This window comes from Tupaia chinensis, unplaced genomic scaffold (genome assembly GCF_000334495.1).
Source record: "Tupaia chinensis unplaced genomic scaffold, TupChi_1.0 Scaffold000340_1, whole genome shotgun sequence".
Lineage (NCBI taxonomy): Eukaryota > Metazoa > Chordata > Mammalia > Scandentia > Tupaiidae > Tupaia > Tupaia belangeri.
In genome coordinates, this window is record NW_006159834.1 from 2510150 (window position 1) to 2527105 (window position 16956).

The 16956-nt window shown below is 36.7% G+C and overlaps 1 protein-coding gene across 1 annotated transcript in view; it reads left to right on the forward strand.

The window, feature by feature from the left end:
* Positions 1–16956, forward strand: part of STPG2 (sperm tail PG-rich repeat containing 2) — a 404777-nt gene that overhangs the window by 384711 nt on the left and 3110 nt on the right. Inside the window, exon 13 of the mRNA XM_006152182.1 lies at positions 12611–12759. Coding sequence (XP_006152244.1) covers positions 12611–12759 — 149 coding nt within the window. The remainder of the gene's footprint in view (positions 1–12610; positions 12760–16956) is intronic.

Consider the following 16956-nt stretch of genomic DNA (forward strand, 5'->3'; position numbering starts at 1 on the left):
ACATGTATTTTTAACTCACGGTAAAGCACATGTGAAAGAAAGAACAAGAGCAAGAATCGGAGAAAGATGAGCACCCTCCAGATGGAGCAACCTCCAGCGGGTCATGCCATGATTCCTTTTTGTCCTCTAGCACACTGGATAGTGGACACGCATTCATGTGCCTGGCAGGTTTTGAGCTAACCGGGTCAGGGATTTGAATCACAATTGGTTGCCATTTAGAATCTGGCTTCTCCTGATCAGGACATCACCTCTTGGCCACAGAGCTGTTGGTGAATTACTTTTTATCAGAGTCTTTATCTTCCTAGCATGCCATCAACTTCCATATTTTCTACAGACTTCTTAAACAAGCTCTCTCTAGTCTGTTGAAATAATTTTTTAAAAGTATGATTTCTGGCTTATATATTTGATGTATATCTTCGTGTGGAATACAGTTTTTTAAAACATGCATACAGTGTCTAATAATAAAATCAAATATATATACTTATTTATCGTCTTCAACATTTAATGTTATGTTATTTGGTGCATATCTGATAATAGTTGCTTTTTGTTTTGTTTCTGAAATATGTATTCAGTTCATATTTTTTCTCTGCTGTGACACACCATCCCATAGCCTCTTCCCTTTCTTTACATGCTTTCTTGTGTCCATTGAAATTTTTCTCATGAAGTCCTACCCCACTAAGCAGCTTCCGTTATATATGATTACTCTCTTTTTCTATGTTTTGAGTCCTTCAGTTTCTGCCGTAGAGTGAGGATGTACAGTCTATGTTAAGTGGGAACATGTGATATTTGTCCTTCACGGTCTGACTTATTTCACTTAGCATTATATCTTCTAGGTTTGTTCACTTTGAGCCGAATGACAGGCGTTTGTTGTTCTTTTTGCACTGAGTGGTCATCCATTGTGCATTTATATCCTATTATCCCAGTCCATTCATCACTTCTTGGGCACATGGGTTAATTCTATGACTTAGCTCTTCCAAATAATGCTGCAGTAAACATGGATCTCCAGCAGTGATTTCTCAGCCTTTGGGTATCTACCCAGTAGTGGAATTGCTGGGTCGTACAGTAGTTCTATTTTTTATATCTCTAAGGAAATGTCATACTATTTTCTACAGTGGTTATACAAATTTACATTTTCATCAGAAGTGTACAAGTGTTCCCTTTTCTTTACAATCTTGCCAGTACTTCTTATTCTTTGTTTTTTTTGTTTGTTTGTGTGTTTGCCTTTTTTTTTTTTTTTTTTAAATTGTAGCCATTGTGACTGGAGTTAGCTTACTGTGGTTTTGATTTGCACTTGCCTTATAAGAGATGTTGAACATTTTTTTCCATTTTTTTCTTTAGCCAGTTGTGTATCATTCTTTGAGATTTGTCTGTTCAGATCAGTTGTCCATTTTTTAAAACTGGATTATTATTTTGTGGGTGAATTGTTTGAGTTCCTGTATATTTGAGTTGTCAATCTTTGTCTGAAGTATAGTTTGCAAATATTTTCTCCCATTCCAAATCTGTTTTTGCCCTTCCTTAGGGGTCTTATCCAAGAAATCTTTGCTTACTTCAGTATCTTACGTGTTTCTTCATTGTTTTCCTCCAGTACTTTTATGGTTTAGGGATTTTTGTTTAAGCATTTAATGCATTTGAGTTAATTTTTGTAAATGGTGGAAGATGGGAGTTTCATATTTCTGCAGGTGAATATCCAGTTTTCCTAGCAGCATTTGTTTTAGAAAAAAAAAAAAAAGGCCATTTATTCTCCACTAGATAGTCTTGTACCATGTGTCAAAAATCAATTGGCCATATGATGTGGGGTAAATTTCTGAATTCTGATACATCGAGCTACATGTTTTTGGGCTGAGACCAGGCTGTTTGCTATTTGGTTATTATGGCTTTGTAATATATTTTGAAGTCAAGTAGTGAGTTGTGTTCTTTTCCTTTTTTAGTATTTCTTTGGTGGAATGGGGTCTTTAGTGATTCCAAACAAATTTTATGATTGAGTTTCCTATTTCTGTGAAGAATGTTTCTGGAATTTTGATAGGAATTGTGTTGAAATTTTCTCTCTTTCCTGAGTATGTTGGCAAAGACTTCCAGTACAATGTAAATAGAAGTAAAGAAAAAAGAGATCCTTGTTTCAGGTTTTTTTTTTTTTTCTTTTTTGGAGAAGTTTATTTATTTGTTTATTTATTTTTTGCTACAGGGTGCATGTGCTCGCCAGAAAGATAGAGAGAGACAGAGAGACAGAAAGCGAGAAGTCACTCCCCAGGGGGGGATGGCCACGCCGCAATCCCTTCTTCTCCATTCTCCTCTTAGGATCTTGGGCACGCACCTACACGCGCCTGGCGTTGAGTTTAAGCCACTGGGTCTGGGACTCGAACTGCGGTCGACTACGTGGGAATTCAGCGACATAGCCATTACACTAACTGCTGGTCCCTTGTTTCAATTTTGAGAGGAAAAGTTTTCAGCAATTCCCTATTTTTTTTTTTTTTTGGAGAGATTTTCACTGTAGGGTGTGTGCGCTCGCCAGACAGACAGAGAGAGACAAAGAGACAGAAAGCGAGAAATCACCCCCCAGGGGGGATGGTCACGCCGCAATCACTTCTCCTCCATTCTCCTCTCGGGATCTTGGGCATGCATGCACACGCGCCCGGCGTGAGTTTTAAGCCACCGGGTCCAGGACACGAACCGCGGTCGACTACGTGGGAGTCCAGCGACATAGCCATTACGCTAACTGCTGGTTCCCAGCAATTCCCTATTGAGTACAAAATTAACTATTAACTGTGGATTTCTCATATATGACTTTATTGTGTTAAGAAATGTCCCTTTTATACCTGTTTTGTTTAGTCTTTTTTTAAAAGAATTATTTAATTAATTTTATTGATTCTTCTTCTTCTTTGATTTGACCAGAGAGTCAGAGAAAGAGAGAGAAAGAGAGAAGGTAAGGTTCCAAGTCTAGAATTCAAACCACGGTTGGCCATATGGGATTCTAGTGCCCCCTCACCAACCTACCTGTGAGCCCCAAGAAAGAGTCTTAATTATAAAGGGAATTATACTTTATCAAATGCTTTTTTTGCATTGATTGATACACTCATATGATTTTATATTGTTACATACTATTATATGTAATATAGTTCTTATTCTAATTTTTCTAATCGCCCTAATATAGTCCATATTCAAGATCACTCATTGCATTTAATAACTATGTTCTTTTACTCTGCTTTAATTTAGTATAGTGCTCAGTCTTTTTCTCTAGAACAATGACTTTTTGGAGGTATTTTGTGTTCTTAGTTTCAATATTTATATATTCTCTCTTCTAACATGTATACTTCTAATCAGTAGTATGAAAGATAATAGGTCATTATCCTCTTATTTTCACTGGTAGGGTGCAATGTAAATTAAAAAAAATGTTTACTGTGCTTTGAAAAAGCATTCCTCACCCCAGTGGAAATATTATATATAGTGGATATCCTACCAAATATATGAATAAAAATTCCCTAATCACCCTTTGTGACTAGAATATTTTAAATGATATTTTTTTTGTACTGCGTATAATGAATATATACGATATTATTTATAATTTTAGTCAAAATTATAAACAGTGGGAATTAGAATATGTCCACTTTAATTTTTATTTCATTATGAATTTGAGAAAGAAACCATTGCTTTTGGGCCCAGCCACTGTGGCACAGTGGTAATGCTAGTGCCCTGCAAGACTGAAGCCATGTGACTGGTCACAGGTTTGGATCCCTGGGTTGGCCTGAAATCAGTTCAGACTCATGGACACCTTGGCTGGATCTTGAGAACTGGAAGACTGGAGAAAAGATTGCAGTTTGATGAGACCCTGTCAAGGATAATTCTCTTTCACTTATGAAAGTATGCTCAAACTGCTCTCTATTATTATAAAAAAGAATGATGTTTAAAAAGAGAAAAAAACATAGCTTTTAACATTTATTGATTTCACCTCAATTGTAATTCATATGTCAAACACATTCATCATGATTTCAATGTAATAGCATATATAAATTGTTCTTTAGTTCAGCTTAATTTTAAATCAATTTGTAAACCATATTACACAGAATATGAAGTCTTAAGTGGACATTGGCTACTCTTTGCTGCAAACAAGTACTTTCAGATACTTTTGTATTCTGCAAGCTCTGATCTGAACATGGCTGCAATGCAGAACAAATACACTTAGGACCCATCTCATATTCAGTCCTATCTTCAGGTGGAATATGCTTTGAATACAAATGAACTGTTTTCATCTCTCTAGTAAGGATACAAATCTTTTTACTTCTCCCACTTGCATATGATTGAAGTGGAAGCAGAGTTGTTAATTAGATGTTTTTGCATACTTAAAAACTTTTGATTATGCATCGCTATCCATATCACTTATTATTTTTTTCCTACTCAACGGTATAATGACTATTAAAGTTAGTTCTTTGGTAATTGCCACCACCTCTTTTATCATGGTTATTTAAATCATTACATTTTGCTTCTCTTTTGTCTCCTGTTAATTTCACTCCACTTCTCAAATGCCCTCTAGGTTAAGAGGGTGCATATTTTATTTAGGCTCTAGATTTTTAGTCTTTTGGATGCCCAAGCTGTCTCTTCAAATACTTGTTTATCATTCTCCTTTTCCATTTTACTTACAGTAACAGTAATTTTTACTTTCTATGTTCCAAACTGTTAAAAGCCAAACTGTGGCATATTAAACTTTTAAAGAGTTTAGTTGAACTAACAGTGACTCATAAATCAGATAGCTCCAGACAGGATTCCACCAAGGGGGTGAAGGTAAAACTTTTATAAGGCATTCATGAAAACAAGACAAAAAAATGTTTGAGAAGTTGAGGTGGAAAGTCCCTTGTTAGAGGTTAGTTAATAGTTTCTGATTGGTTAAGCTTAAGTATTGTTTTACTGTTTCCAATGAGTTAGGCTTCAGTTTGTTTATGTAGGAACCCAAGACACTATAGCCATTTTAGCCTAATGGCTCCCAGTTCATTTTTCTTTATGTAGCTCTGCCTTTTATAAAGTTTGCATTTTCAGGTGATATGAATACGTAGATACATTCTTGAAAATTTTACCACAAATATCTTCTTTTTCTTTTAACTTTTATTAAATAATATGAGATGAAATTAAATGAAAAATAATAGTCTAATAGGATAAATTTAATCAAATTTGGCAAGCTTAATGGAACCATATATAAAAAGAAAAATCTAGTCAATTTAATTCACTGAAGTTTAATTGAGCAAATCTTAACCTGATTCAAATCGGGGAGTTTTCCAGATCAACTTCCAAGCAACTCTGGATAGCCTCATGGTCAACTTGATATTTTGAGTTCTGGAAAGGGACAGTGATATACAAAAATGAAAGTGCAGAATGAGGTAGTGAAGTAACTGGATTGGTTATAGCTGAATGGTAGGCTACACAAACAGCCTAAAGGGTGGACTTTCAGTGATTGACTGAAGTGTTGTTAGTGTGATTGGCTGTAACTTAGCAACCAGCAAAACAGCCCAACATGTATGATTTTGGCTTTTCTATAGGAATCCAGGTGTGAGACTAAAGTGACCGTTTTAGGTCAAATTAGTTTAACACATGTAATATATAATATTTGAGTTTGAAGAAAGTTGTTTCTACCCTGTCATTTCATTTATCACATAACATACCAGTGCATCCTGATTTTAATCATGATAGCTCATTAATTATGTAATTTATTGTAGGCCAAGTTTCTTCTCATTGTACTCTTTTTAAAAACTTTACTTTTCTATTCTTTCGGATGAATTTAAAAATAATTCCAAATACTTTGAATATATTATATTTAGAAAAATTTTAGGGTTTTAACAAAATTGAGTAGAATCTGTAGACCCCACCCTCCCCCTCGGCCTTCTCCATGATCAACATCCTCCCCTAGAATGGTACATTTGTCACGATCGATGAACCTACACTGATACACATCATTATCAGCCAACGCCCATAGTTTACATTAAGGTTCTTTCTTGGTGGTGCACATCTATGGATTTTGGCAAATGTGTAGGGGCAGATGTTCACCATTATAGTATCATACAGAATAATTCACTACTCTAAAACTCTTCTGTGTTCTACCTGTTCATTTTCCCCTTCCCCCTACCCCCGTCAAGCCATTCATGTTTCCATTATTGCCATAATTTTGATTTTTTTTTAAGGTGTCATACAATTGGAACAATATAGTATGGAGTCTTTTCAGATCAGCTTCTTTCTCTTTTAATGTCCATTTTAAATTTCTTCCATGTCTTTTCACAGCTTGATAGCTCATTCTTTTTTTACTGCTGAATAATATTTTATTGTCTGGATTACCGCAGTTTGTTTATTATTTCACCTAGCGAAGGACCTCTCCATTCCTTCTAAGTTTTAACAGCCGTGAACAAAGCTATTATAAACATCCATATAGAGATTTTTGTGTAGATGTAAGTTTTCAGTTCATTTGGGTAAACAAAAGCATGTGATGGATGGATCATATGATAACAAAATATTAGTTTTGTGAAAAACTGCCAAGTGGCTCTACCATTTTGCATTCTTACCAGCAATGAATGAGAGCTTCTATTGGTTTACATCCTTGCTGGCATTTGCTATTGTCAGGTCAGTGTTCTGGATTTTGGTCATTCTAATAGGTATATAGCAGTATCTTGTTGTTTTAGGTTATAATTTTCTAATGATATATAATGTAGAACATCTTTTTAAAAGTATTTCTTAACTCATTTTTAAATGATGATAAATTCATTACATATTAACAAACTATATGTGTGTGTGTGTGTGTGTGTGTGTGTGTATAAATTGTTACCACATGGCTCCCACTGTTAAAGTTCTGGACCTGGACCTGGTGATTTGCTTTCTCACTTTCCCTCTCGCTCTGGTGAGTGCACATGCCTGTAGCAAAATAAATAAATAAATAATAAATAAAATTAAATAATTCTTTAAAAAAATGTTAGAGGGTATGTGTATTTCTCAGAGACAAGGAGATACAGGAAGTACCCCCCATCCCCTAGGGCAGGGTCATGTTGCAATCTTTCTTCATGTCTCCTGTCTGTAAGGATTTTGGGGAAAACACACAAATGGGCTTGGTGTTTTATTTTGTTTTTCAAGCTGCCAGTGCTAGGATTTGACCTGTAGTGACCTATGTGGGGTCTGGCTCCCTGAACCACTAAACTACAGGCCAGGCCAGAACATCTTTTCATGTGCCTATTTGCCATTATGTATTTCATTTGGTGAGATGACTGTTTTTATACAATTTTTTTTTTTATTGTTGAGTTTTAAGAGGCCTTTGTATAGTTTTAAGAGGTCTTTATCAGATATGTCTTGCAAAAAATTCCTTTGAGGCTTTAATTTATCTTCACAGTTTCTTGACAGTGTCTTTTACAGAAAAGAAAATTTAATTTTAATGAAAATTATCAATTATTTCTTTCATGGATCATGTCTTTGGTGTTTTATTTGGTTGGGATGAGAGATAAGAGGCCTGAGTAAGCTCTCTAACCCTCCCTCCCATTCATTGTCATCACTATTATATTGGACAGTGAATCCTCAAAAATTTCTGATCAATATCCTATTCCTATTCTCTCCATGAGCACAGGATTTTCCCTATTCATGTATTTCCTTGGTCATTTCCATGGGAAGTTGATGCTGTTAACAGCTAGATGCTGTCAATAGAGGAGAACAAACAACAGGATATGAGAGAGAGAGTTTCTCAGTTATATCCGCTTATTTCATAACTTTGTATGTCCAGGTTTAGCCCATTATTCTTTCCAACTGTAATAAAAGAAGATCATTCTTCATTCCTACCTACTACAGGTTGCTTCCAAATACCTTATGCTATAGATTTTACCCCTTCCTGAATTTTCTGGAACATTGCACTATCAGTTATTCGCTCTCACTCTAAACTTTAGGATGATTCCCATTAACTTTTTTTAAAAGAGATTTTTGCTATAGTGTGCATGCGCTTGCTGGACAGAAAGAGACAGCAAGCAAGAAATCACCCTCCACTCATGGGGGATGGCCTTGCCACAATCCCTTCTCTATTATCTTCTTGGGATGTTTGGCACATTCGCACATATGCCTGGTGTGAGTTTCAAGCTGTCAGGTCCAGGACTTGAACTGCAGTCAACCATGTGGGATTCCAGTGCCTTCACCGGTACATCACATGCTGGCTCCTCCCATTCATTTTTATATAGTGTCTAGCCTCTTCTGTTGACAATTAAGATTAAAAATAAATATTTCTAGACTCTTTTTCTAATTTCTGAAGGTAAATTTATTGAAAATGTTTCTCATTACTGCTCTACTCCCTTACTTATCCTCCTCTCAGTCTATATTATACTCACTTTAGTTTACCTTAGGCAAATTAATGTGTTACATTTCTTTTAATGAAATGGACATATTTCAGTCTAGTTTTTACTTGATTTCTCAGTGGTGCTGAAATCTTGAAACCAGCCAGATACTTCCTCTTCACATGACTTTTCTAGCAAACTGCTCTCTGACATTCCTCCCACCTCTGAATTTCCTCCTTTTAAATATCTTTTGTAGGCTCCTTCCTCACTGATGGTCATGAATTTGGGAATTTATAAAGGTTTGAGCCTGGGTCCTTTCCTCAAGCTACACTCTCTTAGCAGTCTGTTTGTAGATAGCCTACACATTGTCATCTTCAACCCATACTTTGCCTCCGGGTGTCAGACTGTAGAGTCTTTTGTGCTTTCAGAAGATAATTATAACATGGAGAAACTTCTTGCTAGAGTAACTGTTATTTTTAAAAGTAAGCAGATAAAAATAAATAATTCTTACTGAAATTAGTAGTGAACAGTAGTCAGTTGTCATGTAAGTATACATATGATAGTCAATGTTTGCATGATGAAAACATTAATGAAAATATGGTAATGAATAAACTTTCCAAAAAGCAAATCAGGGGGCCAGCAGGCAACGTGGTAGTTGAGGTGCTGGTCTCCCACATGGATGACTATAGTTTGAATCCTGCACCTGGTGTCTCTCTCTCTCTCTCTGTCTCTCTGTCTCTCTCTTTCTCTCGAGTGCACATGCCCTATAGCAAAATTTTAAAAATGATAATAATATTCCTAAGAGGAGAATGGAGGAGAAGGGATTGCAGCATGACCATCTCCTAGGGGAGGGGGGAGGGGGATGAGGAGGTGATTTCTCACTTTCTCTCTCTCTATCTCTCTGATGACTGCATGTGCCCTATAGCAAAAATCTTTCTAAAAATAAATAATACAAAAAAATTAATTCTTTTTAGAAAAGGCAAATGAGAAAATTATCTGTCACCTTTTTAATAAACATCAATGGCTTTAATTGCTTTTGTAATCAAGACCAAAATCCTTAACATGATCTATAATATGTAACCTCCACAGCATAATCTGGCCTGATGCTTCCCTAGCTCAGTGCTCCTCCTGGCTCACTGGTCTTTCAGCTACTAGAACATGCTACAGGGTCTTTGCTCGCTCTCTGAGCCTGGAGTGCCGTCTCCCCTTCCCCACCACTGCCTAGAGAAGTCCTATCGTTCCTTCAGCTTTCAGATTAATCATTGCTTCCTTAATGAAGCCTCTGATCTTCACACAATCAAATCCTTCTATTCCATCTCTGTTTACCTCTTCTTCATAATTCTTATCACTCTTTGATTTTACATTATTTCATTATTGCCTGGTTAATGGTAATAGATTTTATGAGACCTGGGATTTTGTCTTTTTTGCTGACAAGTTTATTAATTAGACCCTGGCCTAGAGTAGGCCCTTGTTATTCACTCATAGAATGAGTAAGTAGAAGGGAGAATAAATGGAAGGTCCCAAATTTCCTCTCTTTAAATCATAAAGCATTTTGGATTATGACTGAAGCTTTGGGAGTAATTCTGTGAATGTTGATTGATTCTTATGACTATTAAGGAATCTTAATAATGTTCATTCTTTTGCATTATTTTTTAAATGGTTGTATTTATATGTATATTTCTCTTTAATTCAATCGGTTATTCAAGAGGGTCTGTCCAAATTTTGGAATGATTGTAGGATTATCCTTCAAACTTCATTCAGTTCTAATCTTATTATATATTTTTCTGAAACATATTTGTTTATATTATAAATGAGTCTTAGAGATTTTTTCTTACGCTGTATCTTCGGGTTAATAACATTTATTTTACGGTGCATTATATTCATTTGAAATGTGCAGATATGTCCTGTTTGCTTTTGCTTTTTAAAGAGAACATCTCTGCAAAATCGATCATTTCTAATAGCAGATATGTAGATTGCCCTGGATACTTTCTGACCCCGATCATGAAATAGTATTCTTTTTATTTTATTCAAAGGGCTTGTTAGAGTAATCTGCCACTTTGCATACACATTCATGGAAGAAGAATTTAGGAGCACTCAGTGATTATTCCCACCCATTTAGTGACCTGAGCAGTGGGAGCTGTGACCAGTCTTCAAGGGCAGGGAATGTGCTCCAGCCATCAGCAAGAAATAGGATAGGCACAGAGGGCAGGGAATGTGCTCCGGCCTTCAGCAAGAAGTAGGATAGGCACATAGGGCACCTCATTACTTCAGACAAGTCTGCAACTTCAGGCTGAGTAGCAGGAGACTCAGGAACTGGAGCAGTCTATTCCCCTCAAATTCTTCGTTGGTGAGGTTTTTTTTTTTTTTTAATTGCCAAAGAGGGTGTGTGAGAGATAGAGAACCCCTCAGTGGGGCATGGTCACAATGCAATATGCTTTCCTCTATTTATCTATCCTATCAGGATTTACGGTGCACCTGCACATATATCAGATGTGCTTTCTAGCCCAGAAAAACTGGGACCAGGATTTGAATCATGGTAAGCCATGTGGAATCCAGCTTTTCATGCACAGCACTTAACTGTTGTGCTATAGGCTGGCCTGGTCACAGTTTTTATTCAACAGCAGCTTGCTCTTCCTTTTCAATTTCTTCAGGGTCTCTGTAGAAATAGAGACCAGGCATGGCCTCTCATGAATGTTCACAGAGTTGGTGCCACACATGCACAGAATGTCCGGGGCCAATGTCCACTGAGTGAGCTCCAGTGTTGTTGCAACAAGAGTGTTGCAACAAGAGTGAGCTCCAGTGTTGTTGCAAGTGGAGTGGCAACGTCCTCATAGCACAGAGGAGAGTCTGTGATGTCCAGAAAAAATGGATCAGTAACCATCAGAAGACATGGCTCCAACAAAGTTGCCTGCATCTGGTTAGCGGAGGTTCCAGGAACGAAGTGGCCAGCCACAGGAGTGGGTCCAGGATAGCAGCACACGTGAACATTGCATTTGCAGAGGATACAGCAGTGACATAAGTAGGGTTTTCAATGGCATGAGCTGCTGGCAGAAGATTCTCCAGGTCCTCTTCAGATCTGTGATGTAGATGCCATCACTTTTCCTTTTGTAGATGTACTGCTCCAAGGGAAGTCAAGGTTGGTGGCACCCAAGTGGATTCCTGCTACAAGGAATTTGAGGACATCCTCCTTCATTTGCAGGACATCAGGGCTCTGGACATTGTGAAAGTTCCTCTTTAAGTTATAGTGGAAATCCAAAATACCACCACATGGACTGCTCTGTGGGTAGTATGGGAAACCCTTGTGTATATTATCATATGATGTTCCTGGGGAAGGGAACAGGAAAAATAAAAGTATTGAGAAGGATCTGTTAGAGCTGGCACCCGTCACATCAGAGGCGCTCAAATATCCGTTGGATGAACAATTAGTTTTGTTTTCAGTAATTTTTAATAGAGATTTAGTAAACATTCCTTATAGGAGTCGAAAATCAGGTTTTTTTTTTTTTTCTTCGTGTGTGTGTAGGGTTTTTTTTTTTTTTTAAATAAATTTCCTTGGGACCAGCAGTTGGCATAATGGCTATGTTGCTGGACTCCAATGTAGTCAACTGTGGTTCGAGTCCCAGACCCGGTGGCTTAAACTCACACCGGGCGTGTATGCGTGCGTGCCCAAGATCCTGAGAGGAGAACGGAGGAGAAAGGATTGTGGCGTGGCCATCTCCCCTGGGGGGTGATTTCTCACTTTCTGTGTCTCTGTCTCTCTCTGTCTTTCTGGCTAGCGCACATGCCCTATAGCAAAAACTTCTCAAGAAAATTTATTTTCTCTTTTCACTTTTGTTGATGTGTTTAATGGTGAAGATAAATGAACTTTATCTTGTTACTGCAAATTCAAAGTGCTAAAATAATATTGGGAAGATGGTATCCATTTAACACATATTCACTGAAAGGATAAATGTTGAGAGAAGGCCCTTTGGAAAATCAGTATCTGTCTTCTTTGGGAGCAAAATTTATTTTGAGAATAAAAATTATTTGATACTAATACATGTAAAACATATGTATTGAGTTTTAAAAATCAGTTTGGGGTTTCACTAAAGATTTTGATCTTTCTCAAATGCGGATGACATTTGGCAAACGTTACACACTCTTTAATTAAGCTCATGACTTGTAATGTTTTTACATTTTAAAAGATATTAATCCCTGGAATCCAAACATGTAAGATATTAATGGATAATGTTGGTATCTTAGTTTACGTTAATGAGTTCATTATGGATTTATACAAAATAATTTTTAAAATGTTATGAATGATATAATTAAAAAACTATTTTTTGTTTGAATCTCCACAGCTCAGTCCATTTTTAAGACATTCTGTTCTGAAGGGGACATTTAATGTCACTCTACAAAATCCTTTCCTGATTGACAGAGAAAACACTCCTACTATAGAGCAAAAAGCCAAACAAAACCACCCAGGAATCAAAATAGAATCTTCTAAATGGTGAGTGTGCCTGTCCTTACTGAATTGTGGTTGCTACCTTTTTACAACCTGTGAATTAACTGTCACACAGATAATTTTTTTTAATCCTCAAAGCAGTATATTTACATTCCTTTTCTAGAGGTTGGTTGTGTTTATGGCCCAGGGAGTAATTAACAGGTTATAGTAGAGAATAGTTATCATGCTTCTAGAAATAAGTTTTAATGATGTCACGAATAGCATTACACAGGCATCTTCACATGTTTATAAAATCTGTGATTCATTTGCCTTTAATGGCAGGAAAGAAGAGTTACCTTAATGAAATATAGAGTATAGCTTTTTAATTAGTCTTTTTTAGTACAAAGAAATAATAAAATAATGTTAGGCTTTGGTCAGTTATTGTGTGATTGCATGTCATTATAGCACTTTAACATTTTTTAGCCAAATTGTGTGATCAAGCAAGTTGGGACAAAGAATAGGTATTGTCATAAAAAGGGTTAATAGACATTGAACTATGGGTTAGATGATGATTATATAACAATTACCATGACAATGGTCTTGACTTTAATTTTTTGTGAGATTGTGTTGGATTTGAGCGGTTCCATGTTATTGTATTCCAGACAAAGATTCCTTTCCATTGTCATGTTTATACCATTAAATGGCATTGCATTTCAGGAATCTACTGAGATCAGGTTAATTACTAAACAAAAACAAAAAAACTCTACTGGAGTAATGAAATACAAATTATAATGTATGACACATAATAAAACTACTATTTGAGTTGTAGACCAGATTCATATAGATGCTTCAGTCAGTTATCATCTTTAATGGTACTGGCTACACGTGAAGTGTGGGCATTTGAGATGTGGCTACTTCAAATTGAAATGTGCTCTAACTCTAAAAATGTACACCAGATTTTGAAGAGTTTCACCCAAAAAGGTGTGAAATATTTTATTAATAATATCTTTATTACATGTTGAAATATTTCAGATACACTAGGATAAATAAAAAATACTATTATGATTCTTTTCACCCATTTCTTTTTACTTTTTGTTATGATTATTAAAAAATGTAAAATTACCTTTCTAGCTCAGGTAATATTTTTTTATTGGGTAGTGCTGGTCTAGAATTTCCAAATTTTGAAATAGCAAGTTCACTGCAAATTGTGTCGAAAAGCAATGTCTACAAGAATGTCCTAATTTTAATGCCATTTCCCATATTTTTGCTTCTATTATATATTTTGTTATGATAGAAATAGCTTATTAGCTTTGCTTGTAATCTTTATTAGTTATTATTATGAAGTACTTTATTTATAATGCAAACATTAAAACTATTTTACCTTCTTGTCATAAATTTCAATTCTATGTCTATTGACTCTGTAAGAGGTCATTATTATCATTTCTTATATTTATTTTGACTTGCCTACATATTTATCAGTCCCATTGTTCTTCAGTTCTTTTATTTCTGTGTATCTCTTTGGGATCATCATTTCTCTAATGAACTTCTTTTAATATGTAAATTTGTGCTGGTTTGCTTTGATAAATTCTGTTATCATTTGTTTGAAAATATCTAAATTTTATTTGCTTTTTAGAAGGATATTTTTGCTGGATAAAGAATTCCAGGCTGGCACTTATTTTCACTCTATGTTCCCAGATTCTCCTTCCTCCTGCCTCAGTCCTCCTTGGTGTGTGCTAATGTCCTGAATTGTGTGGGTTGATGTCTTTTTACCAGTTGATAAAACTTCTTACCTACTATGTTTTTCAAAAATTGCTTTTATTGGGACCAGCAGTTAGTGTAATGGCTATGTTGCTGGAATCCCATGTAGTCGACCACGGTTCAAATCCCGGACCCGGTGGCTTAAACTCACACTGGGCGTGTGTGCATGCGTGTGTGCGTGCCCAAGATCTCGAGAGGAGAATGGAGAAGGGATTACGGCATGACCATCCCCCCTGGGGGGTGATTTCTCGCTTTCTCTCTCTCTCTCTGTCTTGCTGGTGAACGCACGCACCCGGTAGCAAGAACCTCTCCAAAAAAATAAAATTGCTTTTATTTAAAAAATGTAGTTAAAACATTAAATCTTTTTGCTGTATCTCATGTGTCTTATACTTTTATAAATTATGGATTCATTTTTTTTCTTTTTGTACTTCAGCCTGTATATTTTATATTTTCTAACAATTCTTTTTCCATTTCCCTAATTTTGTCTTCAACTGTCTAGTCTGAAGTCAAGCACATGTATTGGATTCTTAATTAAAGCTATTAAATGTTCAATTATGTAATCTCCACCTGGTTACTACTTATAAATTCCAGTTACATGGTGATTTTCTCAATCTTGTCAATTTTGTTAAGCATTTTACTTCATAGTATTTTAAAGTCCCTAATAGATGATTCCAACTCTGATTCATCTTTGGGTCTGTTTATATTATCTATTTATTATCTTATTTTTTCTTTTGATTTTATCTCCTGGCATGCCTAATTGCCGGGGTCTGGCCTCGGCAGTGGTGGGTGGTTTGTACAAAGGAAGGCGACATGGGTGATTAGGAACAGAAATTAGACTGAGACCTCATTGCTCCTTAGAATATTCTCAGCCGGCCACAGCCAGAGCCAGCTCCAGGCTGCCACGTCGTGGCTATTAAAACATGCGTATTTATTGAGGGAGGTTTAGGAAGTAAGGAGGGTGAGGGGTAGTAAAAAATTTACTCTAAGGAACAGGGTATACAAAGCATGGAAGCAATAATTATAAAACATGCTGTTTGTCTTGTCAGATCAGGTAAAATCAATCACAGTTCTCAGGATGAGGAAGTCCATTTGTCTGCTGTATCTTCTTCTTAGATCTTGATTACTGGGAAGGGTCTTTTGAAGAGGGGGCTTGCAGGATGTTTGATAACTTCAGTCCCAGGCCAGGGCGATAACGTTGCTGGTTGCAAAGACCTAGATAGAAATCTTGTCTTGTTAAATAAAGACACAGTTAATATATGGACTATCTATACATTACAACAATAGAGGGTGAGTCTATGATCTTATATGGGAAAGGAAGATGATCTTGTAGCTCAGGAGACAACACAGGATGTTCTATTAGCAGTTTTTCATGGTCAACAGCACATAGATGAGAAACTCTTTGTAGCTGAAAACTACCTGTTGCTTTAGATAAGAGCTCCCAGCTAAAATGGTTAATCTGTGGAGCCCTCAGCTTTGTACTAGCCTTAAACTAACTTAGTCTACATATGTTACTAACGCTAATTTGGCTTATACTAATTTGACTTAACAAATGTTAATTTTGGCTTAAAATAGATAGGTGGGAGAGTCTCATATATCCTGGCCCTCCTCTTAGGGAACCACATTCTTTTTTTTTTTGAGAGATTTTCACTATAGGGCGCGTGCGCTCGCCAGACAGACAGAGAGAGACATTAGAGACAGAAAGCGAGAAATCACCCCCCAGGGGGGATGGTCACGCCGCAATCCCTTCTCCTCCATTCTCCTCTCGGGATCTTGGGCACACACGCACACGCGCCCGGCGTGAGTTTTAAGCCACCGGGTCCGGGACGCGAACCACGGTCGACTACGTGGGAGTCCAGCGACATAGCCATTACGCTAACTGCTGGTTCCCGAACCACATTCTTATAAGATCACTAATTGGCTTTATTGTAATGGTTGGGGGTGATATCTTACTCTTGCAGGGTACCGTAATAACAGTAAAACTCAGGGCAGAGAAATTAACTACAGGCCAGTAAACGACACGAGGAAGGGCTCGTAAACTGGGCCCTGTCTCAGTTTCTTCCCAGTCCAGGCCTTGCCTTAGAATGGGAGACAGCCTCCTTACCAGCTTGTGTTGTCTGCATGGCCCCGTCACCTAGTAAGTTTGATCAAAGGCTGGACATTGTGTATGAAGAATTGTAGAGAGAATGTAATGCTTTGTTTCGTATTGCCTACCCCTAGACAGAATATTCTTTTGCTTTCTCTCAGGTATCTTAAGTATGAGGCAGATCCATTGTTCCAGTGTGGGGTTGTGCTTGTTCAGAGCTGTGTTTCATACTTTTGAAAGAGTTGATATAATTCTTATCACCTGTGTTTCTAGGTGTCACCTTTCTGTGATCGGAGCAGGAAGTTAATGATATTCACTAGAGTTGTCCTCTATTTTTCCCCTCCACCCTGAGAAACTGACAAATATTCTGTGCATGTGTCCAAATCTGTAGCTGCCTTTTTAAAACTTTTTTTTTTTTTCTC